Source organism: Solanum stenotomum, chromosome 8, assembly GCF_019186545.1.
Source record: "Solanum stenotomum isolate F172 chromosome 8, ASM1918654v1, whole genome shotgun sequence".
Classification (NCBI taxonomy): domain Eukaryota; kingdom Viridiplantae; phylum Streptophyta; class Magnoliopsida; order Solanales; family Solanaceae; genus Solanum; species Solanum stenotomum.
The window spans coordinates 4182443-4199842 of NC_064289.1; the positions used below are offsets into that span (position 1 = coordinate 4182443).

The 17400-nt window shown below is 33.4% G+C and overlaps 1 protein-coding gene and 1 long non-coding RNA gene across 2 annotated transcripts; one reads left to right on the forward strand and one right to left on the reverse strand.

Annotated features, from left to right (window-relative positions):
* Positions 1-67: 67 nt before the first annotated feature.
* LOC125873215 (DDT domain-containing protein PTM-like) lies at positions 68-8212 on the reverse strand. The gene is made up of 10 exons (XM_049554115.1): positions 8014-8212; positions 6813-7757; positions 5438-6142; positions 4417-5269; positions 3034-3325; positions 2780-2904; positions 2215-2681; positions 2107-2135; positions 1540-2004; positions 68-1448 (listed from the first exon to the last, which is right to left on the reverse strand). Exons 2-10 carry the CDS (start codon positions 7625-7627, stop codon positions 502-504), a joined length of 4698 nt encoding a protein of 1565 aa, XP_049410072.1. The 5' UTR covers positions 7628-7757; positions 8014-8212; the 3' UTR covers positions 68-501.
* On the forward strand, positions 2570-3103 carry LOC125873216 (uncharacterized). The gene is made up of 3 exons (XR_007447195.1): positions 2570-2672; positions 2738-2886; positions 3001-3103. It is a non-coding gene; the product is annotated as an uncharacterized LOC125873216 (long non-coding RNA).
* Positions 8213-17400: the final 9188 nt, after the last annotated feature.

Below are 17400 nucleotides of genomic sequence, written 5' to 3' on the forward strand. Positions count from 1 at the left end.
TTAAGGCTAGTGGATGAAAATGCAGGACAACAACTGGTAAATATATCATATCCATCATAATGTCTTCTTTCTATTTAAACGTTTAGATCTTTCAATGATAACGAAAAGAATTGGTAACTGAAGGGCCTCTTTTTACAGTAAAAAATATCAGATAAGCACCAATGAGAAAGGTTGCTTATCCATCAAGGCTGGAGCGAATTACCACAGCCTCCTAATAATCTTTTCTCGAAGAATCTGTGCATGGTGAAGTCTTTCTGAATCAACCCAGTTACTCCTGTATCATGGGGAAATTATACCTTTTTTTATGACAAAATCAGTGATACCAAATGATGGAACTTGATTAAAAGTTGCAGCTGACTAATTTACTTGGCAGACATCACGAGGGGCTTTCTCATTTTGTTTCATTCTCCAATTGTGATGAAAAGTAGCAATGGTAAGCCCCTTCAATCAGCCATTGTGTATGCCCAAGATGCACCACCTTACATAGTGATTAAGCATCAATCATCTCCATTCCCTACAGTTGCCGCACTTCCAATCATCTTCTCCAGACTCCTCGTCATTCCAAGGTGAACAATGACGGTGGATCCATATTTCACATGTTTCACAACAAAGATCAGGGCATGGTTCTTTACGTGAACACATCTTACATGGTACTGCAAAAGCGGCAGTAGGTATTGTACTAACTGCAGGCTCGTGCTCAACATAAGACGTATCAGCATTCTTATTGGGTAGAAACCTTGATGATGTGTCAACATCCTTGTTTAAAGTGGCAGACGAGTCAACTCCATCCAATGGGCCAAGATCATCCGATGCAAGTAATTCATTGAAAGAGAAACAGGTCTGAGGCTCAAACTCCATATACTTGCATCCATGACCATATTCCTCAGAATTCTCCCTTGAAGTATTCCTCAGAACATTCAAGGGATCGCTTGCAAAAGGGGTATCTGAATCCTTCTCAAGTCTTACATGTCTTCTTACTGGCTGCTTAGCACCCGGTTCAACATGAGTTGGCATTTCATCTTTAGGGAACACTATGTTTCCTCCTCCAAGAGGAGTGGATAACTCAGAAGATTTCAAATCAGTCTCATTCTCTATATGACTTCTGACTGACTGTTCTCTTTGACCTGGCACAGACATTGTTTCCACATTCCGTTCACAATCACCCACTGGAAAGTGCTCAGTAAGTTCTTCAACAGCAGAAAGAGGCATATTATCCTCTAAAGCTGGAGTGGCCATATTCTCATCTTTCTGTAGCTCTGAAATGAACCCAGAATCAATTCCTTGTCTATCCATCTTTGAAGCCCTTGCGCACATCCTCTTTTCTTTGCTTGTTGGATCTAAGTAAGGACAGATGGGCATTTTAATCCTACGACACTTGCAACATTTGAACCCCACCACTTCAAAAATCTTTGACTCCTCAAGTTCAACAGCTTCAGCGTGGTACCAATCTGTGACTCACAAGATTAATTGTCAACCCAAAGAAAGGTAACCAACAAACTCAAGACAAACATACAAGATTCCTGCATAGAAAAAACTTACATGTGCATGTTTCACAATGGATGTACATTAGATAAGGATCATATGGCTTACGGCAAAGGCGGCAACTAGGTCTTACTGAACCACAATCTGGATTTCCCCTCAGAAGAATGTGTTTAAATCTAAAATCACCAGTATCCTCATTATTCTTTCTCCAAATAACGCCCCAGTGGTGCTTCCATCGTGTCACCAAATTTGAACTAGCATGCTTCACCTTAGAAGAATGCTTTAGAGTCGCAGTGGATGCAGATGGATTGCTAGAACTACCAACTTTTCCTCCTTTTCTGGCTGACACGGGAATTGGAATGTCTTTTCCTTGCATCAGTAAAGGACTAGTAGGAGATTCATGACTACTTTCAGCTTGTGTTAAAGCTGTATTCTGATAACACTGTTTACAGGAGGTCATAAACTCAGTCTCCTCATTAGCAATAACTGTTGAACTAATGGTACATTGCTTGTGACATAGACCTACAAGAAAAATTCTCAGAAGTTTAATAGATCAATTGCTGATACACTGACTGACGTGCAAGCCAAAAATAATAATACATTAAGTAGCTAATCAATTGGTACCTTGGCATGTATTGCACTTGACTACATTTCTGGAAAAGAGAGATCACATCAATAAAGGATTGTATAAAAGAGCTGAAAGGAAATTTGAAATAAACATTAAATGGATACCTAAGTAACACATCCACTTCACATGAAGCATAATAATATTTAGCATTGCCATCTCTCTTCTGTGCAAGATAAGAGTATATATCTTTACAAGAAGCCACCAAGCACCTTTTCTGCAACTTGGGAAGTGCATCAGCAAACTTGTTGGCTGAGGGGAGATCTTTTTCCAAGTTTTCTTCATAATTTTTTATTAAATACAAAGGAATCCGCGACTCAGAAAACCAATATTTTTCCTTTCCCTCCTCCTGACTTTGCTCTACTTCTATTATACTCTTCTTGACACGAGATGGGAGATGTTTCTGATTTCCAAAAGCAACACTATATCTAATCTCATTTTCAACTATTCTTTTATGGCATATGGAAGCATTTCTAAAGGAAGATGCTTCTGACTCGGGACCTTTTCCATCCAGGAGGCTCTGTTCAGGACTAACAAGATCACTCCATCTCACATGCATATCTAGGTACCTGACCTGTTACATGACCAAACATTATCAGAATACATAGCCTGACTCAGACTTTTCTGCAGAACGAAAGGAATTAAATCATCTATTGCAATGTCATAAATCACCTGAAGTGCAAGTTGTGATATTGTCTTACACAGATCAACTGCAGCTCGCCATGCAAGCTGCCTGCTTATTTTGGCAGTCTTGGACCCTTCAGCATCATAAATACCAGGTATATTTCTCAGACCACCTGCTCGAGTAAAAGTTGTTAGTGGATTCTTCCCCACTCCAAAATTTGTATTTCACTGAATTTATGAAAACAAAAAATATTAAATCTTCTATGAAGGACAAAAATAAGTTCATTGGGTACACAAGGTACCATGACGCGCTGCTTTCTTCAACATTGATCGAGGTAGAGTTGCTTTATGGAAGAGAAGCTTCGAGAGTATGCCTCCTCTCCACCAAGTGAAGTCCTTCAGTTTATTTTTGCAATCATCAGCTGTTACTTTAACCATTAACGATGGTTTTCTACCTCGCTTCCATGATTTATGCTTATGAGATGATTCCACAACACCAGCAGTTGAATGAGTGATGGAAGATTCAGATGTCCCACAATCAACAAGCTTAAACCAGTCCCCAGAAAAAGCAACAAACCGGATATTCTCCTCAAACTGCAGTGCATACACTATGTTCTTGAGCATGAAGAACATACTTTGTATAGGTAATATCATATGTAAATAATAGCTATAATATACAGTAGGATCCAATAGCACTTTGGAAAATCAACAGTTGGGGACTCATAGAAAAAGTTTAAAACTGGGATAAGGCTTCTTATTTATATGCAAAGCTACCAGTTTATAAATAACAAGTATTCAGTTCTTAGCACATAAATTCGTAAAATATCAAATCAAGAGTGCAACTTAAGAAAATTTAGATTTTGCAATGTAGTATTATGCCAGATTCATTATTGAAATTTAGTTTGTCACTACTGCACTTGCGGTAAAATAAAAATTCCTCAATGAACAAGCACAAAGTTGAGGGCAAAAGCTTCATGTGCAAATAGTGTGGATGCACCTCTGAACTTCGTCCAGCAACAGATTTTTTTAGAAGTTGTTCAGTGCTGATGCCTGATGGTAACTTTTCCTCCATTCAGTTCCCATGTGATTCTCTCATTATTTAATACCAACAACATTTGTCTTAATAATATAAAACATAGACTAAACAAGTCGCTTCCTTGAGCAATAACATTAATTTATTAGATTTTCTTGTATTATTAAATGTAAATTGTTTACAATGAATGCTAATGTTGTTTATCTTAAAAACCACTACAATGTCTAATACTGGTTAGTTTATAGTCCAGTAAAAGAATAATGTTTGGATTAGGTGAAAAAAGAGAGGCAAGAGGAGAGGAGGTAAGAAGAGGGGATAACTGATATTACCCTTGTAGTTTGGAAGTAGAAGGAATAAAACTAGATAGGTATACAGCTCTGCCATTTATAACAAAATAAATTATGTGAAATTATAAGTTCTGACCCCTAAGAGAACTAAACCAACTTTTCCTTATTTGTGGTCACATCAAGTTCTGACCCCTAAGAGAACTAACCAACTTTTCCTTCTTTGGTGTTCACATCCTTCCTCGAAACAAACCTAGTTTTCATCTAGTCAACCAAGAAACTGAAATTGATGAAGAAAGCATGTTGTGACAGACACTTACACAAAGTGCTAACAAAATCAACAAAATAAAATTTCCTCAATAACTTACTTGAAGCAGAAGAGACTTTATCACCGTGCAACTAGTAGCTTCTTCTGCCTGTTTATGCCATTTTTTTCTAAAAGCTGTACTTAGAAAAGGACCAACTGTCAGACCACATAAGCCCTCCTCCATCAATATAATATATGTAGCAATACCACGTAGATTTCCCTCCCCAACACTTGCAGAACGAAGATCAGCAAGTATCTTCACTGCCCCCTTAATGGCATTTGATGCTGCAGCATTTAACAAGCATCCTTTCTTACTAGTCACAGCAGCCTTACAATTAAGACACCAACTACATCTTTCCCTTGGTACTTCCACAACCTTCTTTTCAGTATTCGGCCAAAAAAAGCGTGTTGTTGCTGATGAGAAAGCTTTTGCTTGAAGTAAAGCATTGGCAGAAAGTTTCTGCCTATTGTCTGAAGCATGACTCTCAGTACCTTGGTTTTCTCCGGGAGAAAGTTCAGCTAGATTTGCAGCAGCAGATGCAGCAAAATCTCCATGCAGATAACTATTTATGTATTGTTGAGGTTTAAAGGATGACCCCATGTAAAAGCAACCACCAGGTGCAATATATTCCACTCCAGCTTGTTCAGCACTTCCCTTGATCAATGAACTAAGTGACAATGTAGAGAAACTAGTACATTTTGTTCCATTTGGTCTGTCGGAACCAATTTCAGACAGTTCACCATCAGGGAAAAAGACATTGCCAAGAATTTTCCAGTATTGCATTATTCCTTTGCATATCTCCAGATATAAAGTACTGTGCTGCGCATTTGCATTAAGTGCTAGCAGGACTCTGGGAATGCCCTTCTCGTTGTAGTATCTGAAAATAGAGTCTGCGCCAGCCAAGGCCTTCAACCTACAACCAAAGATCAGAATGTGTTTCAGAAAGAGACAGGGCTAAAGCTGATTGCAGCCTAAACTACAAAGGATTAAGTGCATTCTATATCTCCAAATAGAAGATCATCCAACAGCCAAATAAGGAAACTGAACAGAGTTTATCCGAGAAGAAGTTATAGAGACATACACAAGCAAATGACTGCAAGTACCCATGAAGATCTGTCCATACGAATCAACACCAAAAAGCTCTGCTCCTTTCAGAGTTGTTCCCCTCGTAATTTTTGGTTCAATTTTGTTGATTGTACATTCAGGACAATACCATTCCCCTTCTGGTATATGTGTCTTGCTAACTCCAATGCACCTTGCATGGTAAGACGATGGACACCCATCACAGCAAAGCAAAGTCCCCTCCATAGCGCAGAGACAGCACTCATCACTGTTACTGTTTTGAACTACACCAGAGACATAATCTTGGTTACTAACCTTGGGTCCTAAACTATCGGTACTACAACCCTGCTTTCTTTCATGATTTTCTTTACAGAGCTCGGTTGCATCTTGTTCCTTACAGGCAGAAGTTTTAGCATATCTAGGATGCACTATTCTTGGTGCACTGACACAAGCAACATCTGTAAGTATATCTGACTCAATAGCTAACTTTGATTCTTCACGCGTGTTGATTTCTGTTCTTATTTCTTCAGATTCTAGAACATCATCACACAAAATCTGCAAAACCATGATCTTCCTTCCAGCAGATAACAAGTAATATTCCCTCTGCAAAGTATGGGGATAAAAACCTTTCCAACCAGGTTGTTCTATGTATCCCATTACTGTTAAATAATGAACTAAAAACACTGGCCAAGTCATTGTATCAAGCAAGCCCCAATCAATGCCCCTATCAACAAGCAGCATAAGTTAATTCAGACTTTTCATCGGTCAGTGTTCAACAATGCACCTGATATGAAATAATCTAAGAATAATAAGCATAAATATGCAATGCAAAGGGAAGTTCCCCGACTTTTGCTCATCCATAGAAAGATATATGAGCAATGTAAATCAATAAGAATAACATAGGACAGTTGAAATATCATGTCATTACCAAAAGGCAATTGGCTTCTGCTAATAAAGTTGCATGATTGCAGTGGAATTGTGGAAATTATTCATTCACAATCTAGAGTAGATTGACTTTTAGCCAAAGGGCTATCAGAAAATCATGACATTCCAATGTCTTTAGGTAGGTATCAGCGGCAGAACAACCCTGTGCAAGTGCAGGCAGACAGCAGACCAAGTAGAAATGAAACTGTATAGTGTCATAAATGCAATAGGTAAATTGGGCTTGTCAATTTGATAACCCTGTCTAACTATCTAGCTTTTAGTTTCTTTCTGCAAGCAGATCTCTAGACATTCTTCTGATTTCATATATTTTTGTGGAAGACTGGTGGCAGCACTCAAGGAATAAGTATGAAAACAGAATTTCATTAGAAGTATTCAACAATCAAAAATTTCATTTAAACAATCAACCACATGATGAAAAACTCCTTCATGAAATAATTAGATATGCTTACCTTAGGCATTTTGATGCAAGCACAGAATCATCAGACGACAGCTTGTTGAGGTGGCGCCTCAAAGCACACATAAGGGCAACATGAACAGAGTCGAACAATGTGTTTGGAGCAGAGAAGTTGAGTGCTCCGACAAAATCTTCAAGTCCAAATGGATATAAAAACAATCTGATACTAAACGACCGTAAAAAACTATAGACAGACAAGAGGTATGATACATACTCCTCTGGAATACCAATACTGTCAGATGAAGGAGGCAGTTGAGGTGCAGGAATTAGAGGCACTTCTACCCCCGAACTCAAATCCTGCTCCATATAATATTCAGACAAATCACTCACGAAATCAGAATCACGTCCTTGGTGGTTGACCTCAAGTTTATCTGTACAACCTATGCCCCGATCTTTTGTCTCAAACTTATCAATTACGCCATTAAGTGGCTCAGCTGGATTCTCAACACAAGACTTAGTACTCGTTGCCTCCATCCTAGCAACTAATTTGTCTAGCTTCTTCTTTCTTTTCAACCATTGACCATTCAACTCATCATCTTCAAACGAAACCACCCTCACTTCACTGCTATCCATATCTTCAAAATCTCCATCCTCATAAACAATCTTATACAAACCAGTATCATAAGATATGATCTTCCCCATGTATTTCCCACTGCCCTTAAACTCCTTCCTAACATATGTTCCTAAAAATACCTTAGGCCTCAACACTGTAGCCTGTTTCTTCCCATTCGGATCCACCTGATCATTCTGAACATAGTTTTGACGCCTTTTTCTGCCTCGCCTCACTGATCTGTCCACGGAAGCCCTCATTCTACCAATCAAATCACAATCTATCCAAATCACACCATAAACCAATTTATTTTGTTTTTAAAACACAACACAAAACAGTTATTCACCACAGTGATGATCACCTTGTTACTTATACTGGTTTGGATTGCACCTATTTCACATATACAACGAATATGTTAGGGTTTTTTCCATAGATGGCAATAACTCAAAACAACAACAAAAAATAATCAGCAGATTATGAAGCATTCAATCTGTATATTTAAGTCGATATTAAGGTTTGAACTCAACTTAAACATATAAGTCTCCGGCTACCGTTATATACGAATGAAAAAATAATGTGTTCATCCACACATACATAGGCACTACACTGATATATAAATTGAACATTCACACACACATACACATACCTTGTTAAAGAAGATGCAGCGCCAGTGATGAAGAGCTGAAACGGTTCCGGCGATGAGAGGAGTTGTAACGTGAACGGTGACGAGGCTTCTCTGCCCTAAACGGAAAAACCACACTCTGCTACAAGGAGTTTATAGTGAATAGGGTTCTCCATTTATATATTTAGTGGGCTTAGAAATATATGGTAACTCAGTTTTTCTGAGTTTCAAACTCGTGACTCGGGCGAATTTGGCGGTGTGTGAGGCTATTTGAATCCCGAGAAATTAAAAAAAAATTGAAATTCTACTATTTTTTTAACTGTCTTCTTTTCTTCTTCTTTTTTTTCATCGACAATCCATTTAAATGATTCTTTTGTTTCCAACTTAAGAGTGGTTCAAAAATGAAGTGAATTTTTTTTTTTACCCTCCCTAGGAGCTCCTAATCCTTTTGCTCCCTTGGTGACTCGAACTCACAGTGGTGTTTACCATCCGAGCAACTCCCTCTCGTTAAAATGAAGTGAAATTAATAATTTAAATTGATTTTTTAATATTAATTTATGAATAGTTAGTTATTGGTTTGAAGATTTCGGTAATAACTTTAAAAAAATTCAGGTTATTGATTTTTAATGGTTTGAGATTTTTTCTTGCATGATCATAAATTATATTTATATCATTCGGTATATAAAGTTAGAGTTTGGTTCTACTTTAATTTTTAACTATCTCAAACTCTCAACTATTTTAAAGGAGGAACTTTTGCATATAGTCACCCAAAAATAATTTAATTATGCTCCATTGCTATAGTTTGCTAATTACGATTTGTAGCTACATGTTAGAGCGAGGAGAGAAGCGATCGAGATTGGGAGAGGGAGGCGAGAGAGGGGAGAGAGGCAAATTGTAAATGTATATCTGTCGAATTGTATAAGTATATCTGTCAAATAATTATATATATGTAACTGAGATACATATGTATTTGTATATCTGACGAACGAGATTGGGAGAGGGAGGAGAGAGGGCAGAGAGACGAATTGTATATGTATATTTGTCAGATAATTGTATATATAACTGATATACTTATGTATTTGTATATCTGGCGAGCGAGATTGGGAGAGGGAGGAGAGACGCGAGCGAGAATGGGAGAGAGAGGAGAGGGGCGAGTGAGAAAGGGCAGAAAGTGGAGAGAGGCTAATTGTATTTCTATATCTATCATATCATTGTATATATGTGTGTATAATTTGTATATGTATAAAAGAGAACATGAGACGTAATTACAACTAAATTTAAGTTGTGAGTTGTAATTAATTCAAACTATAGTTATGTTAGCTAATTAACTAGTATATGTTTGTTTTTCCGCGTAATTTTCCCATTTCAAAAGGTATATTTGCTTTTGAGCAAGATTCAATTTGTTAACTTCAATTTGAATCAATCATGTTTTAACATTGGCATTGTAAAACCATCTTCAATTATTTGAGTCATCTTCTCAAACATTTCAAATTCAACTATATCAAATAATTAAATTTAAAAGGATATTGTTTTAACTTTGAATGTCTTTTGAATCGTAACAATCACTCTAATATTGATGATTTAGACCTATTTTATACTAATACAAAATATTATACAAGTAAAAAAATATATTCTAGCTGGCATGCTCAAACAGGTGATGCCTTAATTTTCTATTTTAAATACTTCTACCACTTCTAGTTTTTTTTGTTTGTTTGTATAACAATTAATTCAATCGAAAAAGGTTTTCAAAACTATAATAAAAAAACTTAAATATAAACATTTGTTATGTTATATAACGTACAATAATTTATATGTATCTATTCATATCTTATGAATTAGTACAAGAAATATTATACTAATAATTAATTATTAAAGTATAATTAACTATAATGTATTTTACAAATTTATGAAAGCAAGCTATTAAATAATATAAGATCATTTTTTTAAAAAAAATTGAACCCCTATAATCCATTATAAAAGTATGAAAACATTATAAAATTTACAACTAAAGATTTCATAATTACATATAAAACTATTTAATTGTATCATATAAATGATACTAATACTAAAAGAAATACCAAATATATTCAAAGAATATGAAAGAATAACATGATATGAAGAAGAATTATGGTAGACAAGGAAAAAGATTAAAGAAAAAATGTTGGCGAGAAAGATTTACGATTATGCATTAGTGCTCAAAGGAATGAGAAAAAAAAGTATTATTCATATTTTATATTTTTTTTCTTCTCTTTTCATACTATTATCCACACAAGCTGTTTAAATAAAATCAATAAATAGATGATAGGTATTTACCTATAATTTCTTATTAGTTGACCATGGTTAGTCAAATTGGATGTTCACTTTATAAAATTACTCAAATATAATAATTTTACATGATTTAACAAAACGTTTAATACCTTAAAAAAATCAAATATATGACACTTTGTATAGTGTACTAACATTTGTGGTTTTCACCTTGATCATAAGTGGCGTAGGTAGCCACATGTAGTGCAGGATGACCTGCTTACCCCCTTCATCAAAAAGTTTGCACAATGTATATACACTACAACAAAAATAACTTTTAGCGGCATTAAACATAACCATTAATAAAGAGTGTTAAAGTCTTTATCGACATTAGTTAAGTGTCGTTAGAACCAATGTGGCTAAAGGTTTTAGGGACATATACAAAGAATGCTAATTGCCGCTAAAAATACATATTTAGCGGCAATTAAGCTATTTCCGCTAATGACCATTTTTTATGTAGTGATAATACCAAGATTATTTTTATATGTATATATTAATCGTGAATACACTTGATGAAATTTCTAACTTCGCCACTATTCGATACCAAAGATTGAAAAGGTTAGCGAAAGCATGACCCAAGTCTAAACCCAACAACGTGATTTGATTCTCTTAATCATGTCCATTGGGCCTAAGTAAGAAGTAAGTCAAGCCCAGCAAGAGGGCTAAAGAAAAGTTGGTTATTTGCATCTAACGGCCTCTTTAGGCAACCTTTTGAATTCTGTGTCCATTAATTTTGTGCAAATGCCTCTGAAAAATTGAACCTCTTTTTAGGGTATCTTTTATAAATACCAAAATTAGTTCCTTCTTTGCAAAAGAAAAAAAAAAGAATTAAGTGACATTATCATCAAATTTATTTAGGATTTCAGAAAACATTAATATATTATAGCTATAGTTGTAATTCTATTTTCATGTTCCAATCTATAAATGTTCACATTTTCTTTGACTTCTAATTTTCAAAAGTCATAAGATAGCATTTGCTCTTCATGCGATTAGACATACACTTGGACCCATAAGTGAAAAAAAATGAATTTATGAATTTGATCCAATCAATAAATATGTTTTTATTTTGTATATAAACTTAAACTCAACTAGTAATATACTAATAATTACATTATTGACATAAAGAAGAAAAAAGCTTCATGAGAAACATAAGATGAGAGTACAGCCTTTTATGTCATTGAAATAGCTCATGGGTTTATTTAGTATTATTAGATGGTAAAATATGGTGAAGGATTTTTTTATTTTTTAAAAAAATAAAAGTTTTTCTTGTAAGAAAGGAGAATCAATTTGACTTAGTAACCTTAGCAACTTAAAGAGTTTCTTTTTAACAAAATAATGAAAAGACGTGTAACTTTAGTATTTGCTATAATAAATAAATAATTTTTAAATTTATTTTCTGATGTTTAGTAAGAAAGACAAAAAAATATTGTCCAACAAAATTCACTACTAATAAAACAATCAAAATCGACCAAAAATAAGTAACCTTAGGTCGAAAAAAGTGACGTCGTCATTTTTTTCTCTTTTTATTTTTTATTTTTCTTTATAAAAACCGACCTCCTGAGGTATCAAGAGACGTGAATTTTTTTTTTGTTAGAGGAAGAGGAGTGTGCTCTAGAATTGCTTTATCAAAATTGAAACATATTTTTTACTTCTTTGGACATGGAGTGATATAAGATTTACATATATGTAGTTTGCTTAATCTGTTTGTTACCAAAAGTTGTTGGTAATAATATATATGAGCTAGGTGTCTTGTGAATGCCATATAGTATTAGTATCTGGTAGTGGTACATTTTTATTTTACTTGTACAGATGGGATTACTAACAATTATTACTCCCTAAATAAGCATTATACATAATTAATATGCTGGCAATTATAGACTCTTGAGTCAATTATGTAAACCTTGTAATACTAAACTAACAAGTACTAACATTAGATATGAGATTTGTTCCTTAATATAATCACTAGGCACTAGCTTGTCTATTGTTAATATCAATCCAAATATTATCAAACCTTTCGTATATATTCGGTTTTCCTTTGTCAGCATTTATTGATTTCCTAATTAGCTTAATTAAGCTTAATGGAGATGCTTAAGTAAATATTTTGATCCTTTCTTTCTTTTCCATTACTATCTAATGACCCATCCATAATGTTTCGATTACACAAATACTCTTCTTTGGACAATCGTTGACAAGTAACAAGTTATCAAGAATAATCAAGTCAGACTTTCAATTTTATGATCGAATTAAGAATATGCACTTGAACACATATAATCAAATTTACCTCACAAAAGTAGAATTCTTGTGCGCATTCAGATTAATTTCTCGTGCATATTCAGATTAGTGGTGGCAAATGGGCGGGTTGGGTCAAATTTGGGTGGGTTGAAAATGGGTCAACATAAAATGAGTAATAATTCAATCCGCTCATATTTGATATGGGTAAAAATGGATTGGGTAACAAATGAATTGGGGTAAAATACTAGTTTACCCATATTTTCATGAGTAATTATTAGTAGAAAATAATTTTTGAAANAAAATTTTGAAGTTCACAATATTTTTTAAAAACAAACTTAAAAAAAAAATTTGGGGGGTGGGTGGGGGCTGGTAGGGGGTCGATGGTAGGGATGAAAAAATGAAATTTTGAAGTTGAAAATATTTTTTAAAAACAAACTTAAAATTATTTTTTTTGGGGGGATGGAGGGGCTGGTAGGGCGGTGGGTGGGTGGGGGGTCGAGGATAGGGTTGAAAAAATGTGAAGTTCAAAATATTTTTTAAAAATAAACTTATACTTTTTTTTGGAAGGGGGGTGGTAAGGGGTGGGGGGGGGTCGAGGGTAGGGGTGAAAATGTTTTCCTTCATAGCAAACACACCCTAAAACATGCTTAATGCACTTTAAGCAATGTCAATACTAGTACATGATTTGCTTATTTTACACTATTATTTATTATCCAATATAAAATTAAACAAATAAAAAAAATAGAATTAACAAAAGAAATGTACATTTAAAATAGATATTTTTGAAGGCCCAAAGACTTCACATTTTCAATTATACAGAAAAATAATTAGTTTTATAGAAGAAGAGAAGTTACAATATATTTGGTAATATCATGAATTTTGAGTGAATAAAAGTTAGAACATTAACTCATTTGGCTAATCCATATTTTACCCATATTACCCATATTTTATCCATATTTTTATGTTCCTACTCCTACTTACTAAATTTTCAAAGATTCTGCAGCCCTTTACCCCTACTCATGTTACAGGCATAACGGACATGCCATATCTTGTTAAAGGGTTAAGTCAAAAAATAGAATACTTCAACCACGATCCTCCCATGCTATTTTATAATATAGCAGTTGGGCATATATTACAGCAACAATCAAGGCAATAAAAAAACAATAAATATATATATATATATATATACTCATGATATTAAGTTCGAAATGATGTATTTTCAATAATTATAGGTCAAATGTAATTTGGTGCACAAAACTTGATTGGGCACAGTAAATTGTACTGTGGAGTATCCAAAATTTTAGAGCAAATTGCGCCAATTCCTGCGGTTGTTCATACACATTTGGGCCTTTATTTCTTTTGACTCAGCAATTTTCGAAAAGAAAAAGTAAAACATGCGTATCTTCTTTCTATATATAGAAGACTTTATTGTACACATCAATTGTTGCATAATTTCAGTTCCTAAGGTCTTGCTTTTCTGTGCCGCCGATGAGATTAGTTATATTATAACTACATGGAAATGAATAAACGTGATTGGAATTTAGTGGACGGTTTTATGGTCGTTGGTCTACCACTTTGACGGTCCGTCAAACTTTTTTCATTTTTCATTCGGTGTTGTGAATAATTCACATTCTTATGTAGCATAAGATCTTTGAAAGGAATATTGATTCTTATCAAGATTTTTTTAAGAAGCTCGAATCCAAAACCTTTTTTGAACTACTTTGGTTATCTTTCCTTCACATTCATCTATTGTATTTTATATTTTGAATTTTGAGTAGGGCCAAAAGAATTGGTCAATTTTATTTTATTTTTTTGTATATTTTTTAGTTTCAATGATTTCTCCAGGATTTAATGGGATAAGTTTCAAGTAATATAAGGCGCATGCATGAGGGAGACACATACACAAAGCTCCATGCTTAAATTACGCCCAAACTAGTGCGGCCTTCCTTGTCATGATTTCTTGCCAAAGATAAAAATGCAATATTTATATACTAATTATAGAATATATATATATAAGGCAATACTATTGGTGTCTATTGCTACTTTTATTTTTCAACTTTTTAATAATTATTACAGAATTAAAAAAAAAAAAAAAAAAAAAAGCAACACTATTATTACTTCTGCCTCTATTGTTTAGGAGAAGCTAATTTGTGTAAAATTTTGCCAATCCCTTAATTTTTAATAGATAGACAATAATAATTAATACCTTCTAGTACTATTTTCCGGTGAGACAGAATTTTAATTCAAGGAAATAGTATCATTGTCTTTTCTCCCTTCTTCCTTAAAAGTTTTTCTTAAATCATTTTACGTAGCATCGTCCTTTGCTTTGTTGGAGAAGCATTAGTCATTTTCATGATTTAATAAAACAAAACAAAAAAAAAAACACCATTTATATGAGACAATCAACTTGCCACATTTATGATGACAATATTATTACCGATCTTTGACGCTTATAAAATTGGTTGAGCATGTCTTTTCAATCAATTTTCAACTGCTTAATACTGTTATTAGAAAGTAATTTTGACAATTCAAGATCCATTGTTTATTAAGATTTATTATATTTGGATGGTCTTCGCTACTAGAATTACTTATATTTTATCAAATATTTAGCTAAGAAATTCTCCAAATTATATACTAGTATACCTTCTAATTTTCCAAAAAGCTTTACGAGTGTCAGACTTGCAAATTCCAATTTTTATTTTATTTTTAAAAAAATCATAAAATAATAAATATACCTAATCACATCACCCTCAACCGATATAAAAGAAGTACCCAAAGAAAAGGGAAATTAAATACGCAGACGCATGTAGTTCACATAAAGAAAAATTTGGCGGCTTAACATTAAAAAAAAACAAGGTGAGACAGCATAGTAGGTTGTGGAAAACTTCATATGCACTTGTCTATCTGTTTTTCACATGAATCTTGATCCAATCAAACTACTCTTCACATGAATTTAAGTTCTCTACACACTGATGACACAAAAAATGTTTACATAATTAACCTATTTATAAGCTAATTGAAGATAATTCTATGATAGCTAGCTCCAATTAGTAACTTGTCATAAATAGCAAGTAATATGCACTTATTAATGTAAGATCAAGAAAAAAGGTGAAGATGTAACATTACCATGATTTACTAGCAAGTACATTGATATATTTAATATGTTTTAAGTATAATAATTGTGTAAAAAATCATTAATGAATTAAGTTTTGTACTTATTTCTATTAAAATGTTCAATTTCACCCCATAAGGTGTTTCAGATGACCAAAAGCAAAAAGTTGACCTATTCGTTATTGGTTCAGTTTGTTTTTGGTAGAAAGGTAGGTTAGCACCAGAAATTGGAATGGTTGAAAGAGTTAGTGCCTCATTTTTCTTTTCTTTTTACCTTCCAATGGATCATGAACGTAAAGAAAAAATTGGTAGGATAGATAAAAATCTCTCAAAGATTTCGAGTTTGAGCCTTGACTTTTTATTTTATTTTATCAGGGAGCATTTTCCCTTTCAATGAAGATAAATTTGAATTAGTAGGGAGTTCAAAGCACACCAAATGAGAAAAAAAAATGAATATATGAGTTTTTATCAAATTAGGTTTTTTGTCTGACTCACGCCAAAGCTAACTTAAAGGAGCCCAGGATTGTTGTCCCGATCCGATGTAGATCATTCTCATCAACACTCCTACATGCTCGAATCCAAATATTATTTATTTGATAGGGAGCATGACATTCAAGGACTATACTATATTCACAACCCCACACGATCCATGGCCTCACATCAATCACACACAATGAACTTGACTCTGATACCATATCAAATTAGGTCTTGACCTAATTCACATCCTAAAATCTAGCTCAAAGAAATAAGGTTTTTTGAACCTTACATGAGGCCAGAGTTCTCGTCCTAATCCATGTGGAGCATTCTCATCAGTAGTTTTACTTAACACTTTAAATTATTACTCTATTTGTCCCAATTTATGCGATATCCTCTCTTTTACAGTCTAAAGAAATCACATTTCCTCATTTGGTAAATATTTTACGGCACAATCTTCGTTTTACCCTTATGTAATCCTACTTAACATTTTATTGTGAAGAAAAATCAACTAAAAGTAAGAACTAAAATGATTTCATAAGAACAATTTGATAAACATAATAAAGATGTCCTCTATTTCTTAGATTTTTATGCCCGGTCAAAAGATACTACATAAATTGAGACAAAAAAAAGTAATTAACACAAAAGATCACAAACCACTTGTTAAAAAAAGAGAGAAGAGAAACACTAGGAGAGGAGGTAATATCTCATATGGTCACTCAACTTTGAATACTGCACTTAGAAAGTCACTCAACTTAGGCTTTGTTCACTTAAAAAGTCACTCAACTTTGTTTTATAACTCAAAAGTTACTCAACTATTGATATTTCACTTAGAAAGTCACTCAACTATTAATATTTCATTTATCAAGTCACCCAATCAATTTAAATATATTTTTTTCATTAAATTTTATTGAAATAAAATATCTATTTTAATTATCTTATCACCCACTCTAATTATTTAATTATATTTTTCTTGTGAAAAACGTACCGTAGCGACTGCCAAAAAAATAATTCTCTTTTCTATTCTAGCAATTGTCTAACTGGAACTAATGCTGAAAAATAATTTTTTTGTTTTTTTAAAAGGTTGGAATCAAGAAGTTAAAAAGTAATCCAAAAAAAAAAAAAACTGTAGCAATCTTATTATTTTATTAAAAAAATAGTTTAAAACAAAAAATATATTTCAACAAAATTTAATAAAATAATTAAAATTAGCATCTTATTAATTTCTAAAAATAAGTTTAAAATTATGTTAGTCAAATAGAGGGCTCTCACGGGGGTGTAGTCCACGGC

Bases quoted from the DNA above. Each gene is read 5' to 3' on its own strand.
- LOC125873215 (XM_049554115.1), bottom strand. From the start codon at position 7,627: ATGAGGGCTTCCGTGGACAGATCAGTGAGGCGAGGCAGAAAAAGGCGT. The intron at 2,905-3,033 runs GTACCTTGTGTA...TTACTCGAGCAG, and splicing joins GAAGAAAGCAGCGCGTCATG to GTGGTCTGAGAAATATACCT. The intron at 2,682-2,779 runs GTGATTTATGAC...GTCATGTAACAG, and splicing joins TATCACAACTTGCACTTCAG to GTCAGGTACCTAGATATGCA.